The sequence below is a fragment of the Hyla sarda genome, chromosome 4 (genome assembly GCF_029499605.1).
Source record: "Hyla sarda isolate aHylSar1 chromosome 4, aHylSar1.hap1, whole genome shotgun sequence".
Taxonomy (NCBI): Eukaryota; Metazoa; Chordata; class Amphibia; order Anura; family Hylidae; genus Hyla; species Hyla sarda.
The window spans coordinates 258543397-258569491 of NC_079192.1; the positions used below are offsets into that span (position 1 = coordinate 258543397).

Below are 26095 nucleotides of genomic sequence, written 5' to 3' on the forward strand. Positions count from 1 at the left end.
AAATGCAAAAATAAGCATCTATGTGCTTGAGGCCAAAATGGGCTGAGTCCTAAAGGGGTTAATATTTCACTAGTGTTTTCCAAACAGTGTCTTCGGCTGTTGCAAAGCTACACCTCCTAGCATTTGGAAGTTGTTGTTTTGCAACAGCTGGAGACACACTGTTTGGAAAACACTGCACAATTGGAACGATTCCACTACTATGCCATTATAGGGCCATATCATAGACATAGACTAAGTCGCACAAAAGCTGATCGAAAACGCGCAACTACTGGTTGTCATAACAACCTGTAACCTTTCACACAGACCACGACGTGTTGTCCCTTCACATTACATAGCAATACGCATGCGCGGTCCCGCCCCCTGTTGTATCAGCTGATGATACACAGTGCAGTTGAACGGTTTTGCTGTTCTCATCCTGTACCCTCTGTCCAATTCAAAGATGGCCGCCAGTCGATCCGAGCGGCTGACGTCACTTACCTGCGACTGAAGGTCAGGGCTGCATGTGATTTTCTATGTAGTGTACAGTACTAGTTCACAATGGAGGAAGATAAATCTGCTAAAGATGATCATGGCTACCACCTGTTCCCTCAGAGGAACCCCCGGAATCCTAAACCCCCGTCATTTATATCCAAGCTGTACGGTCTCAACATCAGGTGTAAGGCGAGGGTGAAGATCGCCATGGAGACAAGTAGGTGACTGCTTTATGGGAGCAGCTGTCAGGGCATGCTGGGAGTTGTGGTTTTTTACTAGCTGGAGAGCCACAGGTTGGGGAACACTACTTTATACAGTGCAGTATACAAACCCCTGCACAGGAGAAGGACCATTCTGTATACAAGAATCCCAGAACTCTAGTCCACCTGCAGTATAAGTGCTAAACAGAGTATACATCTTCCTAAGGGCCCGTACACACTGCCTATAATAATTCCATCTCGGAATTCCGCTTGCAGCAGAGTCCCATTGTTTTCCACTGTGGGAATTCAGGATTCTGGACCTGCTAAAATAAAGAACGTGTTTATTCTTCTGACAGAGTTTTGCCTAGATTGCATTGCCTTTAATAGTGACGGTGCATGTCGGCACAACCTTAGCGCCGACGTATTTTGGCAGCGCCCACTATAATCTTTTTCGGGAATATTCAGCAGTGTGCGCAGGCTTTAAAGGGAACCAGTCTTCTGATTTTACCATATATAACTATTAATGCGTTATATGTGGTAAAATCTTCTTCCTCACCATCCCCGGGAGACATTTCCACCCACCGGGATGGTGAGGATATGAAGTTAGAAAGTCTCTCCTGCCACCCCTGTAAGTAGTTACTCCTGGGTGGGGAGCTATACTTACCTAGTCCCGACTTCTCCAGCTGTAATCAAGCCTCCTCAGTGTGATTTACAGCCCTCCTTACCGCTCCTTTCCCTAAGCAGACTGAGCAGAGCGATGATGCGGACCGTGCCTGGGCTGTTAGTCACGGCGAGGGGGCGTGATTACAGCCAGAGAATCTGGACTAGGTGAGTATACTTTCTTACCCAGGGTTCTATCTGTTCATGAACAGATCTCTCCGAAAACAATTGCTGTATCCAATGTTCCCTGCGGTATTACACTGGCAAACTGATCTGTCGCCTTTTATTCCCACATGCAGGTAAAAGGTAAGTCTTGTCAACCTATAAACATCTACACCGGAGCCGCTGTGTCTACCTCAAAGCTCGCTGGAAACAGATGCCATTAGGAAGTTTTCGCAGGTTGCCACTCAGTACAGCTTCTATCTAAAATATTTTTTAGCATAAGACAAACTACAATCATAGTAGTCTGTAAAAAAAAAAAAAAAAAATAATAATATATTTAATTAAAGGAGAACTCTAACAAAAAATTTAATTTTGCCATTAGGCCTGTGCTGCCATAATTAAAAAAATAAATAAATAAACCTTGACCTTCCGCTGCTCCTCCACTGCCACTGGAATTGACCTTCCAGCTCCAGTCTCCTTTTTGCCTATGGTGCCCCACACCGATGTCCCACCTCAGCCTGTGATAGGCTGAGCAGCAAGGTGATGTATTGGACCTGGGCCCATTACATCACACTGCCACTCAGCCTATCGTCAGCTGAGGCAGAACATCACTGCGGCTGGCGATTAGTGCAGTGTGACATGTTAGGCACCATAAGCAAGAAGAAGGCCATGGAAAGCCATTCCAGCGATTTATTGTTTTAGTTGTGGCAGCCCAGGCATTAAGGGATAAATAAAAAAAACATTTCCAGGGCTCTCCTTCCAATACTCTCAAAATTAGCATAAAAGTAGGGCTGGGTGGTATCACCAAATATGTGTATCACGGTATTTTTGTAACTTATGGCGGTTCCACGCTATAAAACGGTATCTCCTCTCCCCCCCCCCCCCCCCCAAAATTAATTATCATCCCAGCACTGCTCTGTCCCTATCGGGGTAAATACTCACATATCACCAGCAAGCGCTTCCCTCCTCGTTGTCCTGTTAGTTGCGGGCCGCCGGCGCTGACACTCTTTACTGCATGCTGTATCCCTATGCCCGGGCTGCAAAAGGTAAACAAAATAAACTTTAACGCATGTTCTGACATCGGCCTTACGCTCTTCCTGGGGGCGGGAATGTCGGACAGCCGTCAGCCTATCACCGGCCGCAGCGATGTTCCGCCTCGGCCGGTGATAGGCTGAGCCCACTGTCATGTAAGAAGCTGGCTCCTTACATGACAGTGCGCTCAACCTATCACCGGCCGAGGCGAGACATCGCTGCGGCCGGTGATAGGCTGACGGCTGTCCGACGTTCCATTCCCTAGGAAGCAGGTGAGGCCTGTACCGGACCATCGGGAGGTGAGTTAAAGTTTATTTTGTTTATCTTTTGCAGCACGGACATAGGGATACAGCGTATAGTATTGAGCTGCAGCGCCCCGCAACAAACAGGAGGATGAGGTGGGCAGCGCTTGCGGGTGATATGTGAGTATTTACTGCAATGGGGACAGCGCAGTGCTGATAATTAATTGGGGGGGGAGGGGGCAGAACTGCACTCGCGGGTCACCCACCCATGATTAGTTCCCTGATGTGGGGACAGCGCAGCTCTGGGCTGACAGTTCATTCATTCCCGAGGGGGAGGGGCCAAACCAGTATTGCGGTATGGGTTAAAATTCATATTGTGCAGGACAAAAATTTCGGTATTCGATATGAACCGGTATACCGCCCAGCCCTACATAAAAGCATGCAAATTTCATGTATATACCAACGATTCGTATACAGATTGTGTATTCTGTGCTTTTATGTAACTAACTGGAGCTCCGGGATTCTTGCATATTGCTTGGATGGTAAAGTTAGTAGAGGAAATCTGTGCTTGAATGCGACTGTATTGTTTACGTGAGTTTTTCCGACCAGGGGGCCTTTAGCTGTTGTAAAACTACAACTCCCAGCATGCCCCGACAGCCAAAGGCTGTCCGGGCATGCTGGGAGTTGTAGTTTTGCAACAGCTGGAGGCCCCCTGGTCGGGAACCGCTGCTTAAGGCTTCTTTCACACTGCCATTGTGCCCCCTCAAGAACAGCCATCAAACTCTCTATTTAAGTTTGACGGCCGTAATTTTGACGGGGCGCAACGAGCAACAGCGGGTCCCGATGGACCCCATTATAGTCAATGGGGTCCGTCGGGTGGCGCTGTTTTTATGCGGGAGTATTTTCCCAGATGGCCGTCACACTACCGTGTAAAAACAGTAGTGTGAATGAGTCCTTAGTTTTATGCTCTGTATGAATGGCTCCCATCTTGGAAGAATTGTGCTATCCTTCTATTACATAACGGCCTTCTATCTAATACTACAGATGCTACAAGAGAAATTTAAAGTATACAATGCCTTACCTTGACTTATTTTCTTATTTATTCTTATAAGAACCAAATTATTCCTTTTCAAGTCACCTTTCTAGTCCTGTCAGCGGTTTTGGTGGGGTGTAAAAAGTGCTTTCTTACTCTTCTATAATGTTTATGCACATGAAGCCAGAAAGACTAGATTATAAATGAAGCTGTAAATGTATTTATGTATTATGTATCTTGTCTTCCACACTAGATCCGCACATCAAATTACTGTTAGCTGCCATGAGTCAGGCGGGTTGGTAAGTTTCTTCACTTATTACATTTTTATTAAGTTTGATTAAGTTTTATATGTTCAAAAATAACATTGAAGTAAAGTTCTTGTAAGAATTTAATGGCGCCTGTTAGGCTAGGTTCACACAGCGGTTGTGCTTCCGCACATTTAGGGTCCATTTGGCTCCTGGCGGATTCCGCTTATTTGAGTGGGGTCCGGTGGGTGTCTGGTTTAATCGAGTAGTTGAACGGTTATAAAATAAAATAGCAAATGCTGTATATTTTTCACCGCTTAACTCCCATCCTTTTGCAACGAAGCTCCCTTAAAGGGGTACTCTGCCTCAGGACATCTCCTATCCAAAGAATGTCAGATCACGGGGGTCTTGCCGCTGGGGACCCCCGGGATCTCAGCTGCAGCACCCCGTTTTCATTACTGCACAGGGCAAGCTCGCTCTGTGCGTAATGGCGGGCGTTACAGGAGCCGGAGCATCGTTACGTCACGGCTCCGCCCCTCGTGACGTCACGGCCCGTCCCCTTAATGCAAGTCTATGGGAGGGGCCGCCATGGCCCCTCCCATAGACTTGTATTGAGGGGGTGGACCGTGACGTCACAAGGGGGCGGAGCCTTGAAGTTACGATGCTCCTGTACCCCTTTAAGCAGCGGAAGGCAGCAATGTGAACGTAGCCTTAGATTATAACCTTGCATTTATTTGTTTGTCTTATGGTTATTTCTCCCAAACGGTCCAGTGTCTCCTATTTGTGCTTTAATATCGCCGGAAATGAAAGGACACTTTACACTTACTTATATTTTTGTTGTCCAGCACAGCAGACAGAGATAGACATTTTACATGTGAAGACTGCGACGGACAAGTGGGAGGAGGGTTTGATTCATCTACTTCTGAGGTAATTCAAGTATAGATATCTGATATTTCTTTTGCAAAGATGACTTCAGTGGGAATCTGTCAGCTGTATTTACTGCTGAGAAGTGCAGGCACCATTGGATCGCTGAAAATCTCAGTGCGGACATTTTGCACATAACATGCTGGCGCTAGGACCGCACAGTAATGCGCCGTCTCATGGACAGTAATGTATTCCATGCGGATACCGCAGGAAGAATGGACAGGTTCATTCTTTCTGCGGACACTGTAATCAGAATTTCTGCGCAAGAAACATTTGGTGCGGAAATTCCGCCATGTGCACTGCACAGCAGAATCTCGTTGAATAGAATGGGACTCTGCTGCTGCAGAATTCTGCATGGGAATTCTGGACATGTGTACATGGCCTTAGGGTATAAAAGCAAACTGTACCTTTTCTGGAGTTGATGGTGGCTACCAAATGTACCCCCACCTCCAAGTCTCTTATTGACTGTAAACCCAGGTCTGTACATCAGTCAATGGGGGTGGGAAGGTATTCCAGGTGTGGCACTTAAGCAGCTTGGCACAACCTCCTTATCATTTGGCAGTGATAAGTCTGGCAACCACCAGGCTTTTGCTTTTATTCTTGAACAGCTATCCAATGGTGTCTGCAGCTTTTATTTAAAAAAAAACAGCTGACAATTTCCCCTTAACCCCTTCCAACCCCCCCCCCTCTCTTTGATGACCTGACACAATTTCAATTTTTAAGTACATGCAGATTTAAAAGCTATCCAGTCATTCGAATAACATTTTTTTTAATTTTTAGCACAAAGTGACACTTAAGTAATTCTTTTTAAATTGCGTTCTCTAGTGACAGTAACCATCTTTACATAAGATCATAAAAGACCTGTGGCAGGTATTTTCACACTAAAGTAAATCTTTTTGTTAATACTGTTCCCCAAGTAACGGGACAAACACAGCCCCTCACACTTATTGTAGAGAATCTGAGTCTTATAAGGGCTCATTCACACTGCTGAATTCTGCTTGCAGCAGTCCCATTGTTTTCAATATTGCAGCAGAAAGATCACCATGCTACTGCAATATTCTGCACAGATGTTGTGGAATGTCCAAGCAGAGTTAAATGCCGAACATTTAAAGTCTACAGCCGATCGGCAGGTGCCTAAATACTCATTAAGGCTGGGTTCACACTACAGGAACTGCATACGGCTGGGGAACGCTCCCGGCCCGTATGTAATGCATTTCAATGAGCCCACCACTGACTCTGGTCAGCTCATTTTTACCCCGTATATGGTTCTCTAACCGGTCCTAAAGCCATGGTATACCACGGTTTCAGGTCCAGTCAGAAAACCGTATACGGGGCAAAAATGAGCCAACCGGAGTCAGCGTTTGACTCCGGTCGGTTCATTAAAATGCATTACATACAGGCTGGGTCCGGCTTGGATACGGAAGCGCCCGGTTTTCTCTCCCCACCCCCAGGTGTATCTGGTTCCCATATTGCCAAATTGTAGTGTGAACCGGCTCTAAGTCAGATTTATCAAAACTGTCTGAAACAAAAACATATTTTACCATAGCAACCAATCAGAGCTCAGTTTTTTTTTCCCCAAACAATCTGCATTTTTGGGGTGGCCCACTTTATAAGAACAGAAAAATACACTCTTTTTAAAGGTATACCAACATATACCGGCCTGGTGGAGGTGAAAACAAAACTTTTGGTTTCTGTTGGGTAAATAGGACTATGTTTGATATATATGTTTTGGGAACCTTCTTATTACATACGACAATTCTACAAGGAAAATAGCCGTATTTTATGCAATAGGGCAGCAGTACTCAACTGGCGGACTGCGGTCCAGATCCGAATCGCAGCCGCCAGTCATCCAGACCGCCCACCGTTTCGCCTCTCATTCATTTGCATAGGTGTCTTTAAGATGCCAATACAAATGAATAGCCGCGGCCTGGAACAAGGGAACACTCTGCTACCTGTCCGGCTGTCTGGCGCTTCTGTGATGCAGGCTGCGCAATTAGCGCTGCCTGCTTCATCTGCTCTGGCCAGGCCTGACTAGAAGATGCCGGAGCAGCAAAGTGACAGGAAGATATTTGTGTTCCCCCTCCTATGACTCTCCAGTTGTTACAGAACTACAACTCCCATCATGACTGTCTGTGCATGATGGGAGTTGTAGTTTGCAGCAGCTGAAGAGTCACAGTAGCACAGTTTATATGGCGGCACGGTGGCATCAATAATTGTGGGGGCATGTTGGCATCAATAATTGTGGGGGCACGGTGGCATGAATAATTGTGGGGGCACTGGGGCATGAATAATTGTGGGGGCACGGGGGCATCATTCATTGTTTTATGGTACAGTGTTTGTCAAAATTATATTTGAGGACATAGCGTGTGGCAGTAATATATTCAGGGGTATAGCATGTGTCAGTAATATACCAGGGGCACAGCATGTGGCAGTAATATATTCACGGGTGTAGCATGTGGCAGTAATATACCAGGGGTACAGCGTGTGGCAGTAGCATATTCAGAGGTACAGCGTGCAGCAGTAATATATTCAGGGGCACAGCGTGCGGCATTAATACCAGGGGCACAGCACGTGGCAGTAATATATTCAGGGGTATAGCATGTGGCAGTAATATATTCAGAGACACAGTGTGCTGCAGTAATATATTCAGGGGCATAGCAAGCGGCAGTAATGTATTCAGGGGCACAGCATGTGGCAGTAATATATTCAGGGGTATATCATGTGGCAGTAATTTACCAGGGGCACAGCGTGTGGCAGTAATATATTCAGGGGTACAACATGTGGCAGTATTATATTCAGGGGTACAGCATGCACCAGTATTCAGGGGCACAGTGTGTGACAGTAATATATTCAGGGATACCGCATGTGGCAGTATTATATTCAGGGGTACAGTATGTGGCAGTATTATATTCAGCGGCACAGTGTGTGACAGTAATATATTCAGGGGTACAGTATGTGGCAGTATTATATTCAGGGGTACAGTATGTGGCAGTATTATATTCAGGGACACAGCGTGTCGCAGTATTATATTCAGGGGTACAGCATGCACCTGTATGATACTCAGGGGCACAGTATGTGGCAGTAATATATTCAGAGACACAGCTTGTGGCAGTAATATATTCAGGGATACACAATGCGGCAGTATTATTCAGGGATACACAAAGCGGCAGTATTATTTTTAGGGGTACAGTCTCTGGCAGTATTCAGATAATACAGGAAACAGTACATTTACATCCTCCAGACTTCAGTCATTTTCCATATTTCCTTCATGGCACTGCGGCCACTAGGTGTGAATCAGGCCTCATCGCTTTGCTTAGACCTTTACCAGTGGCAGACCTAGATAAGCGGACCCTCACTAAAAATACTGAGTACCCCTTCAGTAGGGGATAAGTGACTGATATTCACGTATCTTCACGTAACCCAAATTGTATAGTTTGTTTCCCCAGAAGATATTGAGGATAATCAGGTCTTACATCTTAGGACAGTTTCAAATATATTCACCATACAACACAATGAAATACTGACTTATAAGACTATGTTCACACAGCAGAATTTCTGTATGGAATGCCGCCAGAAATTCTGTGGTTATTTAATGTCTATTGTCTTTAATGGGATTCAGCAGTTCCTGTCAGACAGCAGAAATTCCGCTTTCCACATACTGCAAAAATATAAGATTATTCTCAACGGAATTCCAATTAAATCAATTCAAAATAATTTTGGCGGAGTTCAGAGAACGCGGAAATTCTGCAGCAGTTCGGTTTAGCAAGCTTTGCTGAATGGAATTTCTGCTGAATAGTAGGAATTCCACCATGTGAACAAAGCCTAAAGCTCCTGGCATATATGTTCATCACATTGTAGGTTCCTGTTGACCTGATAGAGCCAAAATAGTATAACTTTTCTCACCTGTGTGGAATATTGTGCTTTGCTTCTATACTTTTATGTTCTCTACTTGCTAATATTCAATTGGAACCTTCATTGCCTACTTCAATGGGATTGAAATCAGTCCTGGCCTTGTGACACGCACACACACACTGAGATATACATTTATCATTTTGTGTATTTTGAGTATAGTGTATATTTTTGTCTAACAGACTCGTCTTTTTTATTTTGTTGCAGATTGTAATATGTCAGAATAATATTCACGATCAAAAGAACATGAACAGGATGCTGACACATGAGTTGATTCATGCTTATGATCACTGCCGTGCACAAGTTGATTTTTTAAGCAACATTCAACACTTAGCCTGCACAGAGGTATGTGCTCATTTTCATATTTCAATATTTTAGTGTCTTCTAAAATATGAACATGCTAATTTTGGCCTGGTCCTTAAGGGGTTAAAATTGCTGTGTTCTGACCCCTATAACGTTTTTATTTTTTTTCCCATATACTTGGCAGCATGAGGGTTTATTTTTTTGCACCGTGATCTTTAGTTTTTATTAGTACTACTTTTGACTTTTCTAGACTTTTTTATTTTTATTTTTCTAATTTTTTTTTTCTGGAATGTGAACAAAAATCAGCAATTTTTGGACTTTAGTATTTATGTCTGTCATTCACCCTATGGGATCTTAAACATTATTGCCCAGACTTATCAAACTGTGTGAGAGAAAAAATAGTGGTAGTTTATTTTTATTTTATTTTTTTCCACAGCAGCCAATCACAGCTCAGCTTTCACTTTACCAGAGCTCGTTAACTGATCTGTGACTGGTTGCTGAGGGAAAATCACTCTATTTTTACTCTCACACAGTTTGATAAATTTGGACCAACGTTTTAATAGTTCGGACAATTTCGGATGTGGTGATACCAAATTTGTAGAATTTTTTTAAGTTTATTTGATTAGATCAGAGCTGGATCAGCTAAGGGGACCTTCAGCGGCCAAACAAACCAATTGGACCCTCGCACACATGCTGATCAGTTTAGGGGACAATCATTGTGGCATTTAAAGGGGTTCTCTGCCCCTAGACATCTTATTCCCTATCCAAAGGATAGGGGATAAGATGTCTGATCGCCGGGGTCCCACTACTGGGACCCCTCACAATCTCTGTGCAGCAGTTGGCATTCTAAACAGTATGTTCTCGTCACACCCCCTCCCATAGGCATGAATGGAAAGGGCAAGGCACGAAGTCTCCCACAGCAGGAGCCCACTGTTCTAAACTTACTGTTTGGGGGGTCCCAGCGGCGGGTTCCTGCCAGTAGCCAGGACTTTACAGTTAAAGTCGGACATCGCGATTGGACATCTGCCCGATCGGCGATGTTCTGCATTAACCCTTTAGACTCCGCGATCAAACGTAATCACAGTGTCTTAATGCAGAAAATTAGCTTGCCGGATAGCTCAAAGTACAATTGGTGGAGCAAAAAACAAGCCCTCATGTTTCTGTATGTAGAACATTTAAAGCATTATGATTATTAGAAGGGGAGGAGGGGAAAAAAAACGAAAGTGCAAAAATGAAAAAAATACCCTCAAGGAGTTAAATCATTCTAAAATATGCTTTACTTTGTTTTGCCTAACAGAATCCTAATTTGTGGGACTGTCCCTTTTTTAAAGCAGATTCCGATAATATTTGTAATGTTTTTAAATGCGTATCTTTGAATTGTGCTGTAGATCCGAGCGGCCAGTCTTAGTGGAGATTGCTCCCTTACCAATGAAATGTTACAGTTTAAATTTGGAATTAAACAGCATCATCAGGTGGGTAAAAAGAGACTTCCACCATTTGTGCAATATATGGATTATTTTGAATTGCATTACTACTGTGTTTAATATACATGTAAAGTTGTAGTTCTTGGTGCACATTTTAATCAAATTGAGCCCTTCTGCTCAAATAAGGCAACCATATATTAGAAGGTACCTACACTAAGCAGACTCTTGGGCTTTCTAAACTTCACACAAGGCAAGTAGGATCTAGATACTGCACCGTACCAAGTGCATGGCAAATTCTCAACAACCCTCCTACCAAGAAAAAGAACTGTCCATGGCAGAAGTCAATCCCTGCAAAGTCCCTCCACTCAGTCAGCCCCTAGTGCTGCCACCCTCACCTCCCTGTCCTTACAATCAACCCTTCCATCCAACTACTAGAAGAGGCAAGTCCACTGTATGGACAGTTCAGTCTAATGGGCTGCAGCAGGGCGTTTGTAAGTGGCAGTGAGGGAGGATACACACGCATTGGGGATGCAGTTATACTAAAGGAGTACTCCTGGATAGAAAATGCATCCCCTATCCTAAGAATGGGGGGGGGGGGGGGGGTATGTGTCAGATTGCGGGGGATCCTACTGCTGGGACCCCTGTGATCTCCCGCATGGTGCCCCGGCTGTCCTCCTAAAAGGAGCATGTTGACCACCGAATGAAGCGGTGGTCGACACGCCCCCTCCATGCTGCTCCATTGTAGAGCAGCAGAATCCTGAGTGCAGCGCTCTCTCTCTCATAGAGATGCACTGAGGGAGCGTGTTGGTCGTCGCTTCGTTCGGTGGTCCACGCGCTCCATTCAGGAGAAAAGCCGGGGCCCAGTGGTCTCAACAACCCTCACCTGACATTTATCCGCTATCCTAAGGGCACCTCACAGGGGGCCACTGTTCAGATATACTCTGCTCTAATTTAAACCAGCATATAGGCAGAGCGTACAACCAGAATGAAGGCATACTGAAGATGATGCCAGCTCATGTGAACTTTAAACGTGAGGAAGTATCATGAATATTAACTATTTAATTTACTAATACATATAAATTTGAGAATTGCGCTGACAACTTTTTATCTATACAGGACCGCAGCTGTTAGCTTTGTACATGTTTTATACATGTTTCTACTTTGGTTATACATACTGTAATATATCAAGCTGTCCTGAAAAAGTAGTGGATGAAATGTGTTTAGGGTTTTCTGTAAACTAATTTTGTTGACCGCTGTGGCTTTTATTAGCTATGCATAGCGCATCTGCCAGAGTGTTACAGCAGCAAAATCTTGATACCAATTGAACATAAAAGGAAACATTTATTTGTATTTCTTTTTTTTTTTTATGACTTTATATACTATTGGTGCATGTGTAATTGCTTTAATATTTCATGTTCAGCTAAAGCCTTGTTTGTATTTATTTCTTTAATAGACTTGTGTTCGAAACCGAGCAGTTCGCTCCATTATGGCTGCAAGGAACTTTAGTCAAGAGACTGCAGAAAAGGCTGTGGATGAAGTGTTTGATTCATGTTTTAATGACCGAGAGCCATTTGGTCGCATTCCTCGTAACACTGCTGAGGCAAATATGGCATACAGAGAGTTTCGAAATCGTGGAAGATATTATGCAAATATATAAAATAAATAACATATTAAAGTACAGAAGGCTATCTCTACTCAGCGGAACCTTTAATGGCTAGACTATCATCTCTACTATTCTCTCTGGGGTACGATAGGCCATCAAAATGTGATATCACTTTTGGAGGATGAGGACACAGCTTTCTACCCTGCCGGCCTAGGCTATATGCAGAAATGATAATTTGACACTCATTTTGAACCTCTAAAACCTCAGTTTTACAGGCAGAACTTGTTTTGGTTTTCTGCCATTTGTTTTTCTATTGAGCTGTTTTTATTTCCGGGGGATTTTATTTTTATTTTTTTAAGTTCCAAAATATGAATGTTTGTTGAGAGATAAACAGCCTGAAAGAGGTCCCTTGCACTTAACTTTACCTGTAGTAATCACAGATGTAAACTAACACTAGTTTAAAGGGTACTTGTCAGCTAATCACAGATGTAAACGTAAACTAACGCTAGTTTAAAGGGTACTTGTCATATCACAGGGAAAAAAAATGGTTATATATGTTATGCACCAGGTCATGCAGATGATTTACATGTCTTTATAAGTCTGTATTTGGCTCACAAATCCCTCTGCTCTGGTGCTCACAGATTCTTATAGCGACTGCTCGGAAAGGTGCATGTCCAAGGCAAGCACAAATGAACTTCCTCCATAAATCTGCTGTGTTGGGTTTCTTAATCCAATCATTGCAGGCTGCTTTGTAACCCCCTACTCTCTGTTCTCAGACAGGAGTCTGATACGACAGGAATGCTAGTTCTGCCCTGACTTACTGGAACTTGTCCCAGCCTGTGCTTCAGCTGGGACAAAGATGATGCTGGAGCCGGACAGAATTATGTTCTGGATGGTATGAGGACCTCTTTGTCTTTTTTTTTTTTTTTTTTTTTTTTTTTTAAGCCTTGATATCTATAAAAAGGATATAAAAAAAAAAAAAAAGTGTTTCCTAAGTATTTTAGAAAGGTTAATATTTTGCCAAGACATACAACATTATACGTTTTTGAATTTGACAGTGCCCATTTGAACATAATTTGTCAGCTCAGAAGCTGAAAATGTATACATTTTATAAAATCATGTTTATCTTCCAAGTTCAGGAGTTGTAGTGGCAACACGGTGCTGAGCTGCATCATGCATGTCTTCTCCCCACCCCAAAAACTATTTTATTTTACTGTACAAACCACCATATGCTATAATACATTTGTTTTATTTATCAGATACTTTCTCAAGTCTGCATTGCTGACCATAAGATAGAGCTGGCAGCTTAAACAAAGTGCTCAAATATTGTGTGGCAATAGTAACAAAAGTTGTGAATTGTGTCTTCACCCAACTCACTACAAGAGAAGTCTGCTATGTAGCCCTGGTCTTAAAGCGGTGGTCCAGTGAGTAAAAAAAATGAGTATAGTGTTGGGGATGTAGCAATATATAAATAAATAAAAGCTATACTTACCAACCCTTGATTTACAGCTGGTTACAAATACTGTTCTCATTCTAGGCCCCATAAATCTCCTGTCATCTCTTCCTGCTTCCAAAACAAGAGCTTTGTACAGGACCTCCCGGCTCCGCGGTGTTCCCTCTGGGCAGGTTCGATTCCAAGCCTTAGTTTCTGAAACAGGATTTGCAGCATGCCTAGCAAGGGGGTCGGGAGTTGATATAAATTTCTTTTGCAGACATTCGAATACCAGTGCCTACAAAAAGGAGAGAAGTTCTCGGGATGTGCTATAAAACGTAACTTTTACTATTGATGATTAAAAGGTATACAAATACCGCTCGCCGGAACTTGCGAGAGATCCAGTAATCCCCGGCTCCCTGCGGGATGCAGGTGTCTCACGCCGTGCTGCTTTAAACCTACAGTAACCGTGAATTGTGATTCTAGCGGCATCTGAACATTTAGCCCTGGGACAAAAGCTTTTCTCCTTACAGGACCGATACCTTGTGTAAACCCAGCCAAACATTTATGAATTATTGGCGTGATATGTCTTTTGTTGCAGGTCCATTGGCTATACATATTTGGCAACTGCTGGAGGGTACTTATACTTGCCTCCCAGGTCTTTACATATACTGTAGTCTAGTTTATACTTACTCTGGGCTATTATATGCTGTTGAGTTACGTCTACTACTCTATACATTGTACATAGTATACCTCCCTGATGACACCACCAATATTTTTGGTAGAGATGCGTTGGTGGTATTTACCAAGTTTTGATACTGTTTTTAAACTGCTAGTGTACGGCACTGTGTGTGGCTGGGCCCAGCCACACCGGGTCAGCGTGTACTCAACCTTATTATTTTTTGCCATTGTGCAATATAATAATTCAGACACAAATATTTGTATACCTTTTTAGTCATCAATAGTAAAAGTTATGTTTTATAGCACATCCCGTGAACTTCTCTCCTTTTTGTACCATTTATAGAATACCAGTGCCTGCCAGAAATTTATATTGACCTGGGAATGTAGTGGAACTAAAAAAATCTTTACTTACCTACCCCTGACCCCCCTACTGGTCACACTGCAGGGGTTTTCAGAAATTTAGACAAATTATAAAAAATCCCTTTACTTGTGTCCCATTATTTCTAATATAAATTGTTTACAAAAATACTGCTTCCTCTTCCTTCCAGTCTTCAAAATAGTGACATGTTGTCCATTGTGTCATGAGTATAAGGCTATGTGCACACAATGGGATGAATTTAAGGTAAATCCGTGTTTATTGAAGATTTTACAAAGAAAAAATAAACAATAGTATAAACAGCAGCATGGGTCACATATGCAAAATACACGAAATGGATGGTCACAGGGCCATAATAGGAAAAACATGGAAATCATCAATATAGGGAAGGCCTGAAACTCTAAATGGAAAGCAATAACACCTCACCCAACATCCACATGTAGGTAAGCCCAATATCAACCTAAAATAGGTCTATGACCCCAATTGGAGAGCAATAGCGTATGTGACCTCGAACAAATAAAAGCCGACTGCTCCAGTCTAAACAAAAAGAAAAGACAAAACAGGAGAACAAAGAGAAAGCGAGAAGAGAAAGCCTAAGAGAAACAGGACAGGAGAGAAAAAGATGTCGTGAGGGTACTATGTGTAGGGCGATGTCCACCAACCAAATCAACCTATCCAAGCCAGAAACTCCTTAGACTCCCTGAAAGAGTCCCAAGATAGTCACACACCTGTAAAGGCCTCAAGCACTTCACCATCAGTGGCTACCATTTCCTACATACTCTGTTCAAGGTCTGCACAAATATAACATGAAATGCTTGGCTTCAGAAAACCAGCTTTAATAAACTCCACACAATTTTTTTGATACATAAAATGGATCAAAAACTGAAGTTTTATGTCCCAAAATAGACCCAAAAATGTTATGTTTTGTTACTCTTAAACTCATTGGTAAAAAGTCTCTTAGTTTACACACACTTTAAAATTAACTTTTAGGACCTTTCTTTTGCCCTTTATGTACCTAAATACAACTGTATTCTGACACATAGGCCCAGATTTATCAAAGAATGTCTACGGTAGAGCTATTTTCCCACATTCGAGTGGTGGGTTTTACTAGTGTGCATCTTATTTATCAAGAATGTGCAGCAGGATGATGAATTTTGTGCAGCTCTGCTGTGGTGGGAAAAGCTCTACCACGTACACTTTCTAGATGCTTGTGAGGGAGGGAAGTGTCTAAGGGGTTAAAGCCGGGCATCACTGTGATCGGCGAGGTCTGGCAATAGAGATGGGTCCTGGTGGCAGATAGCCGCCAGGACCACCCAGCTATGACCCGCGCTTAGCTCCTGAGCGCGTATAATAGAAGGAGAGTGGGACGCTGTCGTCCACAAGAGGTTAAAGGTAGAAATGACTCTGATGCCTACTAGTAGGTGGTGTAGCTTTGCGCCTAAAAAATTACCTTTGAGCACAAAATAGCGACTTTTGACAAAAGTCACAAATGATAAATACGTGACCACTGTATGGTCAAAAAGAAAAAGTTCTACGGGTAGGCAAAAAGAGTGAAACTGTCTATATCAAAAGGCGCATAAAGGTCTCAAAATATGCTGCTTGCGCCTGAACTGCGCCTAAACATAGACAAAAAAATGCTCTAAAAGCAATAATAAATCATAATATGAGACTTTATTGTGGGCGGTAAATGGCGCAAATGAAAAATGAATGTCCAAAAAGGCCTTACTTTACAACTGAAAAAAAAAACTAAAAAGCAGTGAATGGTGAGAGTTGTTCATTCCCCTTAGTGTGAACAGTTGCTATCTTATGAAGGACGAACAATGGCGACTCATGTGAACTGTCTTTTAGAAGTTCTTAAATGTCAAGTCCCTTGTTGCTGTTCTAAACAGAGGACCAGCAGTGAAGGACACAGCAAATGGCATCAGTAAAGGTAGGTTGTTTTTGAGACTGTAAGGCTATGTCGACACACTGTCCTTATTTTGAGGTATAACTGACAACAAAAAAAAGTTAAAATCAAACAAATTGCTAAAAATGTGTATAAATAGAAAAATGTCTGAAAATAAGGTTAGAGCATTAGCTTTAGGGTAGGGTCACACGGAACTGATCCACAGTGTTTTATTTTTTTGTGATTTTGCTGCATCTTGACTTCAATGGGTAGGAAAATCTTCTAAAGCAGATCTGCAGCAGAAAATACCCTAAGGGCTAGTTCACACATGCGCATGTTTGCTGCAGATTTTGCTGCCCATTGACTTTAATGGGCAGCATAATCTGCTGAAGCAGATTTGCAGCAGAAAATACGCACGTGTGAATGCACCCTAAGGGTGAAGGCCCCGCTCTATGCTGGCTTTACATGTGCCTGCTGGTAGCGGCAATACGCCGCTACCAGCAGACACACTGCAACGATGTGCGCGGCATACTCGCACATCGCGGCCACTCTCCCTGCTCTGAGCTAGGCAGAGAGCTCCCGCGATGTGCGAGTATACTGCGACTCGCACATCGCAGTGTGTCTGCTGGTAGCGGCGTGTTGCCGCTACCAGCAGGCACATGTAAAGCCAGCATAGAGCGGGGCCTTCACCAGCAGATTTGCAGCGTAAAATACACTGTAAATCCACACGTGTGAACGTACCCTAAGTCTTTCCACAAAAAATAAGGACCCTACCCAGTTCTGTCAAGAAAAAAAAGATGGGTCTTTTTATAGTATGTGTATCTATTGTGCCAAACTACTAAAAGAAAAAAATATATATATGCTTTTCATTATTACATCCCTCCACTCCAAAAACAAAATATAGCCCCCTTATATGGTTATGTCAGTGAAAAAAAATTATTGCTCTTAGAATGAGGCACTGAAAAAGATGACGAAAACTGGGCAATAAGGCTCCTTCAAATCTCGCAGTGTGACATTATAATCCCTAATTTGATGGAAGCTTTAGAGTATCCTTTATGTTATCTTTTACAATTCTAAACAGCAGAGGGAGCTGCAAGACAAGAAGTAACGCCATAGTACTGAATGAATAAGGAAACTACGTCTAGTAAATCTGCTTTTTGTTCTGTGTGTTCCTTTTATTCTTTTAAGCAAAGGCGCAACCATATGTTTGTTTTTATATCCTGATAACTGTTAGTTCCTTCCTTTTTAATATGCATATTGTCTTTTATTATATATTTTAATATTCAGTATTCCAATATATCTTAAGACTTCTACTTATGGAGATCATACACATTACTTTATGAGCTTGTATGATTTGTGACTTTTGTGCTTGCATGCTATTGCTCCTTCAATAATGATAATAGTTGTTAACATCATGGCGTACAATAGTAAAGGATTGAAAACGGAGAATGTGCACTTCTCCCCTGAGGGTGACAGGGAAATAAATAAGTGAATTATTGTCCAACAGATATCACGCTGAACTTCAGGAACAAAACAATAAAAAAAAAAACCAGCAAATCTGCTTGTCTGGCATACCAATTTGACTTCCTCATTTTAATTTCCTTAAGTGACAAGAACAGGATGCGAACCTTAAAGCATACCTGTCTGATCCCACACAAAAACAGTTCTATGTTACTCAATATGTCATCCTGATCATGTACATGTATCACCCATGTTTCACAAAAAAATAGCATATTACAACTGCTTAATGTCTTTTTTTAATCTCACCAAAGGCAGGTGCAGTGTGCCTGCACTGCAATGACTCCTCCCCCTCCCTCACTCTGCTGGCAGCCCTGCTCTGTGTAACCCTCAATGGTTATTGGAGATTGCCTGTACTGTACCACCAAAGACAATATGGTGAGTTTATAACTTACATCTTCCTATGTTATTCATGTGTGTCATCCTTTACCAGTCCTGTAATGCTGAGACTTGCGTTTGGATAACTCTCTTTTTACAGCAGTGTTGCCTTCAGCTGTGTGCCTACAGCTTTTGTAAAACTACAACTCCCAGCATTGCCATACATCCTTTGACACATCTGTGTTACAGCAGTGTTGCTGCAGGCTGTGTTCCTCCTGCAGCCTTGTCAATCAGCCATCTCGTATCCATGACTCTTAGACACACTCATGCTGCTGTGGAACTCATCAGTGTCCCAGGAGGTATGGGGAACCCTAGTGGTGGGATTTTCAAAAGTGTTTTTTTTATTTATGAAACTAGAAAAAAATGTTAAAGGGGTACTCTGCTTGAAAACCATTTTTTTAAATCAGCTGATGTCAAAGTTAAACAGACTTGTAAATGACTTCTATTTAAAAATCTTAATCCTTCCAGTACTTATCAGCTCCTGTATGCTCCACAGGAAGTTCATTTCTTTTTGAATTTCCTTTCTGTCTGACACCTCTGTCCATGTCAGGAACTGTCCAGAACAGGATAGGTTTGCTATGGGCATTTTCTCCTACTCCAGACAGTTCCTGACATGGACAGAGGTGTCAGCAGAGAGCACTGTGGTCAGACAGAAAAGAAATTCAAAAAGAAAATAACTTCCTCTGGAGCATACAGCAGCTGATAACACAAAATAAATACTCAAAATAAATAAAAGTAACATGGAGACTATTTAGCTGTCACCTCTCAAGTCTTACCTCGTAATACCACAGACACAATGGATACTTTTATGAAGCTCACTTAAATCCCACACAACAGACCCAACTGGGTAGTAACTCACGGTACAGATGGTTCGCTTCATAATCTTTGTTTATTCATCTTTGCGGATTCATGAGATCTTGATGCAATTGAAAATGCAAAGTAGAGCTAGATAGCAGATACAGACATGTATGAGTTGAGATGTCCTTCCAGCTCAAAACCTTGGACGCGAGGGCGTTTCGGGGGCATGCCCCCTTAGTCATGCATGTCAGGTGGGAGAGGATTAAATAGCCTAACAATAGACACTAGTTCAGATTAACCATTCATATAACACATGCATCTATCTATAATACAACAATAACCATAGTGTCATGTAGAATTATAAAAATGATTTAAAGCTACAAACTTGTTTAACCCCATAGGGAATACACTTTCTAATTCTGTAATCCTATAACATTCCCTTTGTAACAGACATAGTTTATTAAGTCTTACATTTGCTGCTTCAGTTACCTCTTCCAGTATTAACCCTTTAAATGTTGTAATAGAATGGTTGTGTTCACGAAAATGTCTAGCTACAGTACTTTCACCATATTTTGAAGTTTCTACGTTTTTTGATTTGAGAAATGTTTTATGTTCAGTAAGAAATGTTTTTGTCATTCTAGCAGTCTGTCCTACATATGAGAGTCCGCACGCACGCATTTGCAACATCACTTTTAATTAGTTTTTCTCCTATAGATGGACCTTTTCTTTAAATAATTTACCATATTTTTATCTGATTGCATAATGTGCCATTTTTTTTTTAGTATGGAACGTTTCACTATAATTGCTCTCTTGTCGTACATCCCTTATACATAACGCAGTTTTGTTCTCTTTTTTTTAATTTTTATTATCAAAACTTTGAGATTTATATAGTAGTTAATTTCTACACATCTGTTTTACTCTCTCCCCCTCTTGTATGACCTGTTTATTGTTGTAACCCTTTTGTAAAAATAATTTTGTGAGTTTAGTTTTACTTATCTATATATTGCTCATCTGAACTGGCGATGCGTCTTGACTTTGCGGCAGACCTTTAAATGTAGTTGGTGCATGAAAGCTCCTTCTTAGTAACGTATTGTTCACATCTATTGGTTTGGAATACATTGTTGTATCAAATCCTTATGTAGTGCACAAGATTTCTACATCTAAAAACTGGATGACATTACGATTATAATTCAAGGTAAATTTAATGGTGCTATGCTTTTTATTAAGTAGCTCAACGAAATCCAAGAGTGACTTCTCATTCCCTTTCTATGTCATAAACATGTCGTCCACGTAGCAAAGCCACGTGGACGGCGTGTTCATGTGGGGGTCCCTAAAAATATGTTGATCCTCAAAAGCTGCGATGAGAAATGAGATTTTTCTGTTCTCTAGGGAAGGGTTGCTAGATTGTAAATCTTGCACACATGTAATTCTCTCATCATGAGGTATATTCATGTACAAACTCTGGATATCCAGAGTGCACACAAAATCCACCATAGATGCATGAATGCTTTTTAAACGTCTTAAAAAATCCGTGGTGTCTACCAGACTTCTAGGAAGTTTTTAACCAAAGTTTGAAGGTGATTATCCACAAGGCCTGTGAGAGGCTGCAGCAGGGAGCCCGATCCAGAAATAATCGGGCGTCCTGGGGGCCTATCGCGGTCCTTGTGGATTTTGGGGAGAAGGTACAATACAGGTGTCTGAGGATAATCTACCATTAGTGCTTTACTCAATTTGCAAGGACTTTGTTGTTATTTCAGATTTATGAAGCTGTCTAAAAGACCCTGTTGCCGATAGAATTAATCATTGCACAGCATTCATTTTTTAAGAGCAGAATATAAAATGAAAGCCATTCTATGGGCCGCAAAGACAGCCCTTTTCTTAGGCAGCTTCATGAATCTCACCCCCACCCATGTTTGCATCTCATTTTAGTCTTGGTACTCTACTGGCTCCTATGGGCACTTGTCACTTGCCCAGCTGTCAATTGTCCAGTTTGGGAGATTTACAGTATCTTAGACAGCGGTGAGTGAAGCAACAGTAATCTTGGTTAAAACCACTTTCAAAGTACTCTAGTTGCCCAGGAAAGATGGGTACAGACCATGAACTGGCAACCAGATTATTTTGAAAGCAGAACTGTAGGTATAACCACCTCTGCTGAACGGCTCAGTATTACTTACAGTGCTCTTCTGGGTAGCAGCCACTAAGCCTAGCTAGGATGAAGCAGAAGTGCAGTAATAGGTGTGGGAGCCAACCCTCTCTCAATTGTACTACAATCCTCAACAGCCACAATATATATACTTACTATTGTTTAACCCCTTAAGGACGCAGGACGTACATTTACGTCCTGGTGAGGTGGTACTTAACGCACCAGGACGTACATTTACGTCCTAAGCATAACCGCGGGCATCGGAGCGATGCCCGTGTCATGCACGGCTGATCCCGGCTGCTGATCACAGCCAGGGACCCGCCGGAAATGGCCGATGCCCGCGATCTCGCGGGCGTCCGCCATTAACCCCTCAGGTGCCGGGATCAATACAGATCCCGGCATCTGCGGCAGTTCGCGATTTAAATGAACGATCGGATCGCCCGCAGCGCTGCTGCGGGGATCTGATCATTCATAACGCCGCACGGAGGTCCCCTCTCCTTCCTCCGTCTGGCTCCCGGCGTCTCCTGCTCTGGTCTGTGATCGAGCAGACCAGAGCAGGAGATGACCGATAATACTGATCTGTTCTATGTCCTATACATAGAACAGATCAGTATTAGCAATCATGGTATTGCTATGAATAGTCCCCTATGGGGACTGTTCAAGTGTAAAAAAAAATTTAAAAAAATTTAAAAGTAAAATTTTAGTGAAAAATCCCCTCCCCCAATAAAAAAGTAAAACGTCCGTTTTTTCCTATTTTACCCCCAAAAAGCGTAAAAAAACATTTTTTATAGACATATTTGGTATCGCCGTGTGCGTAAATGTCCAAACTATTAAAATAAAATGTTAATGATCCCGTACGGTGAACGGCGTGAACGAAAAAAAATTTAAAAAAGTCCAAAATTCCTACTTTTTTAATACATTTTATAAAAAAAAAATTAGAAAACATTTATTAAAAGTTTTTTATATGCAAATGTGGTATAAAAAAAAAGTACAGATCATAGCGCAAAAAATGAGCCCCCATACCGCCACTTATACGGAAAAATAAAAAAGTTAGAGGTCATCAAAATAAAGGGATTATAAACGTACTAATTTGGTTAAAAAGTTTGTGATTTTTTTTAAGCGCAACAATAATATAAAAGTATATAATAATGGGTATCATTTTAATCGTATTGACCCTCAGAATAAAGAACACATGTCATTTTTACCATAAATTGTACGGCGTGAAAACAAAACCTTCCAAAATTAGCAAAATTGCGTTTTTCGTTTTAATTTCCCCACAAAAATAGTGTTTTTTGGTTGCGCCATACATTTTATGATATAATGAGTGATGTCATTACAAAGGACAACTGGTCGCGCAAAAAACAAGCCCTCATACTAGTCTGTGGATGAAAATATAAAAGAGTTATGATTTTTAGAAGGCGAGGAGGAAAAAATGAAAACGTAAAAATTTAATTGTCTGAGTCCTTAAGGCCAAAATGGTCTGAGTCCTTAAGGGGTTAAACAGGCTTTCTGGAAATAGCTGTTTAATGTATAAAAAAAAAAAAAAAAGCCTCTTATTCTTGAAGATTTTGATTGTTATGTGTGTTAAAAACATGCTCCCCCTAACTTTACTGACTGGTCTAAGCACCACTGTGTGTTGACATTACATTACAGTACCACATGTCCATAATACTCTCCACTCCCTCCACCATACAATGCACACACAGGCTTTTCCTAATGCAGCAAAAAGCCTATTTGTGCAATGTATACTTGTCAGGGGGACGTGTGCGGACTGCTGCAATATTCACAGGAAATTATTATTATTTTTTTAACTATTATGTCGAAAAGCACTCTTATTAAGTATAAATATGGTATACAGTATTAGAAAAGCAATATCCTCCAAGACCTGTTAAGTTTGTGTTTTGTAATATTTAAGTATAAATAATTTTTACCAGTATCTGGATTGCTGTACCTTGTTTTTGTGCATCTAAATCCTCTACCTAAATCCTCTACCTTGCACACAAACAGCAATGCTGAACAATAGTTTCCTTCCAGCTGGAGATTTACCCAGCTGTCTTACCAAAAGATTATCTTTGTTTCCCATGGCAACAAATCATGGCGCAGCTTTCATTTCTTTGGTAAAATAAAAGTTGATTGGTTGCTTTGGGCAGTAAAGGGAATGTTACTTTAAGACAGCTTATAGCCCCCCCCTCCCCCCCAAAAGACTATTTGTGTGTGATATTACCTGTATCACATACAGTGCAATTGGGAAGTACTTAGTTAAAGCACTTTTGACAGTAATTACAGCCTCTAGTCTTCTTGGGTATGATGCCACAAGGTTTACACACGTTAATTTAGGAATATTCTGCCATTCTTTGCAGATCCTCTTAATCTCTATCAGGTTGGATGGGGACCATCAGTGTACAACCTTTTATTGGGTCTCTACAGAGATGTTCAAGTCAGGGTTCTGACTGAGCCGCTCAAGGACATCTTGGTTTTGTCAAGATCATTATGTTTCCCAAAGTCTAAGAGTCCTTATAAGTGCGGTTCTTGGCCCCACTCTCTTACCAAAGTCCTTTTGCCCAATTAGTTTGGTGTGTGACCATTTCACGTTAGGGTCCTGGTTGCTCCAAATGTCTTCCATGTTGGAATTATGGAGGCCAATGTGCTCTTTAGAACTTTAAGTGCAGTAGAAAATATGTTATACCCTCCTCCTGTTCGGTGAATCCACACAACCCTGTCCTTCGAGCTCTGAATTGACCACAGGTGAGTCCAGTCAAGGTGTAGAAACATCTCAGAGATGATCAAAAGTATTGAAAGGCCTCAGAGCTAAATTTCAAGTGTGGAATTCCGCAAGCAGAAATTCAAATGTGTGAATAGACCCTTAGGCCGGATTCACACTGTGGAATCTTTGGATGGAATTTCTGTTGGAGATCCCGCAGGCGGTGTCAGGACCAAGCAGACTACATCCACTCAGAAACACTTTGGTGTCTATAGGAACGGCCATTAGGTCCTTATGGTCCTAGAGCCGTTCGCGAGATTTACATTTGAAATTCCGTTCGGAAATTCCGCAGTGTGAACCCGGCCTTACTCTTAACAAAGCCAAATTACCATTCTGTGTCCTAATGTTTGCTCAGCCTGTCAAATCTGTGTCTATCTGCAGCAGATCTGTTTTGTTACCTATGCCACTGCTTGTCTCCTGTGGACACTGAACTTCTGCTAGGTTCAGATTATGATTCTGTGCAGGTTAGCAGATTTCATATTTCCATCAGCATCGCTATTCACCTGGCCTGACATGATCACCACTTTCCAGGCTTCTAGGGCTTGAATATAGAGTAGTCTTTAGATTTGCTTTCTGCTATTTCGCAAGTTGCCTTCATGGTAAATTTTTCTAATCAGAGCATTTCCCAGAGCATAACACTATCCACACTTCTGCACAGACCAGGATCTTGTTTTATTTCATTTTATTATAAGAATTGTTGTAGATTTCAATTCTCCTTTTCAGTGTACCCGTTTTTATTCTTCAGGTCAAGCATTTTGGCGTAGATTGGACTTTTCAATCGCTTTTTATTGAATTTTTTCTGTGATGTAAAAAAAATGTGCAATTTTTGAATTTTTTTGCATTTTTGTTTGTTTTTGTTCATCACATTAATGTATTTTAATAGTTTGTATTTTAAAAATAATATATATATATATATATATATATATATATATATATATATATACACACACATACATATATACACATTTTTTCTTACATTCCCCCTTCTGGGGGACTTTTATGAACAATCATTTGAATGCTCACACAGATCAATGCAGTACATAGGTACTGGTTTGATCCATTACACCCGTGCTCTCTTGTCATAGGAAGGCTTTACCAATAGCTGAGTCCCAGCAGCCTCACAGACCTAGCAGAAGCTTTGGGCTGCCATTACAAATGATCACCTCCCTGCAATCGTGTTGTGAGGAGGCAATCTGAACCAATGCACCACCAATGATGCACATAGAAGTTGTAGAAATGCAGATGGGAGCTTTGACAGTGGCATCTAAATGGTTAAAGCCAGCAGCAGAGATTGCTGAACTGCTGCCACTGTCAGGTCTTCTAATCCCCACTTTGGCCCTCTTTGTGCTGGCAGGAGCTGCCTCCTCAGCCCAGTGGTTAAGGGGGCACATAACATTATTGGAAGAAGAGGGCTGCAATGGGGGGACAAAACACCTGTCAGCAGCAGTGGAGTGATGGAGACAAGTATGCAGGCTTTTTTAAATACACAGGCGTATAAGGTAAATGGATTTTTCCCCCAGAAAATCCCTTTAGGGTAGGGTCACACACAACGTATGCACATCATATTTCATGCTGCACAGAGTATAATACACTGCTTATTCAATCTGTTAGCTGACACACAGCCTGACGACAGCCCTCTGTGTTCAATGAGGTTTGGAAGCAAGGCCACATGCCGATGTAAATGTGACACGCGGCAAACCACACTGAAAACACAGGGCTGCCACTGAGTAGCCCTGCGTGTCAGCAGAAGAGGAAAACAAAGCAGATTTTCCACCGCGCAGCAGATTTTGCACAGAGTGAAATACGTTGTGTGTGACCTTACCCTTAGGGTCTAGTCACATATACAGGATTTAAAGCTGCAGATTTCAATGTAAACTAAATGACTGAACACCGCATCAAATCCTGCGTATTAAAT

The 26095-nt window shown here is 41.8% G+C and overlaps 1 protein-coding gene across 3 annotated transcripts; it reads left to right on the top strand.

The window, feature by feature from the left end:
- Window positions 1-343: 343 nt before the first annotated feature.
- LOC130369166 (mitochondrial inner membrane protease ATP23 homolog) lies at window positions 344-14467 on the top strand. Of its 3 annotated transcripts, none has more exons than XM_056574014.1 (6): window positions 344-688; window positions 4054-4099; window positions 4891-4972; window positions 9086-9223; window positions 10570-10653; window positions 12059-14448. In XM_056574014.1, exons 1-6 carry the CDS (start codon window positions 538-540, stop codon window positions 12260-12262), a joined length of 705 nt encoding a protein of 234 aa, XP_056429989.1. In that variant the 5' UTR covers window positions 344-537; the 3' UTR covers window positions 12263-14448. The 3 variants fall into 3 exon arrangements, with proteins under 3 accessions (XP_056429989.1, XP_056429990.1, XP_056429991.1); XM_056574015.1 differs by having other exon boundaries at window positions 370-489; window positions 12059-14462; XM_056574016.1 differs by having other exon boundaries at window positions 596-688; window positions 4896-4972; window positions 12059-14467.
- The last annotated feature ends 11628 nt before the right edge of the window (window positions 14468-26095 follow it).

What these genes read in the sequence shown, in the direction of transcription:
- LOC130369166 (XM_056574014.1), top strand. Translation starts at nt 538, where the DNA reads ATGGAGGAAGATAAATCTGCTAAAGATGATCATGGCTACCACCTGTTC. An exon ending in AACACTTAGCCTGCACAGAG is followed by an intron (nt 9,224 to 10,569) that starts GTATGTGCTCAT and finishes ATTGTGCTGTAG; the next exon opens with ATCCGAGCGGCCAGTCTTAG. An exon ending in GAATTAAACAGCATCATCAG is followed by an intron (nt 10,654 to 12,058) that starts GTGGGTAAAAAG and finishes TTTCTTTAATAG; the next exon opens with ACTTGTGTTCGAAACCGAGC.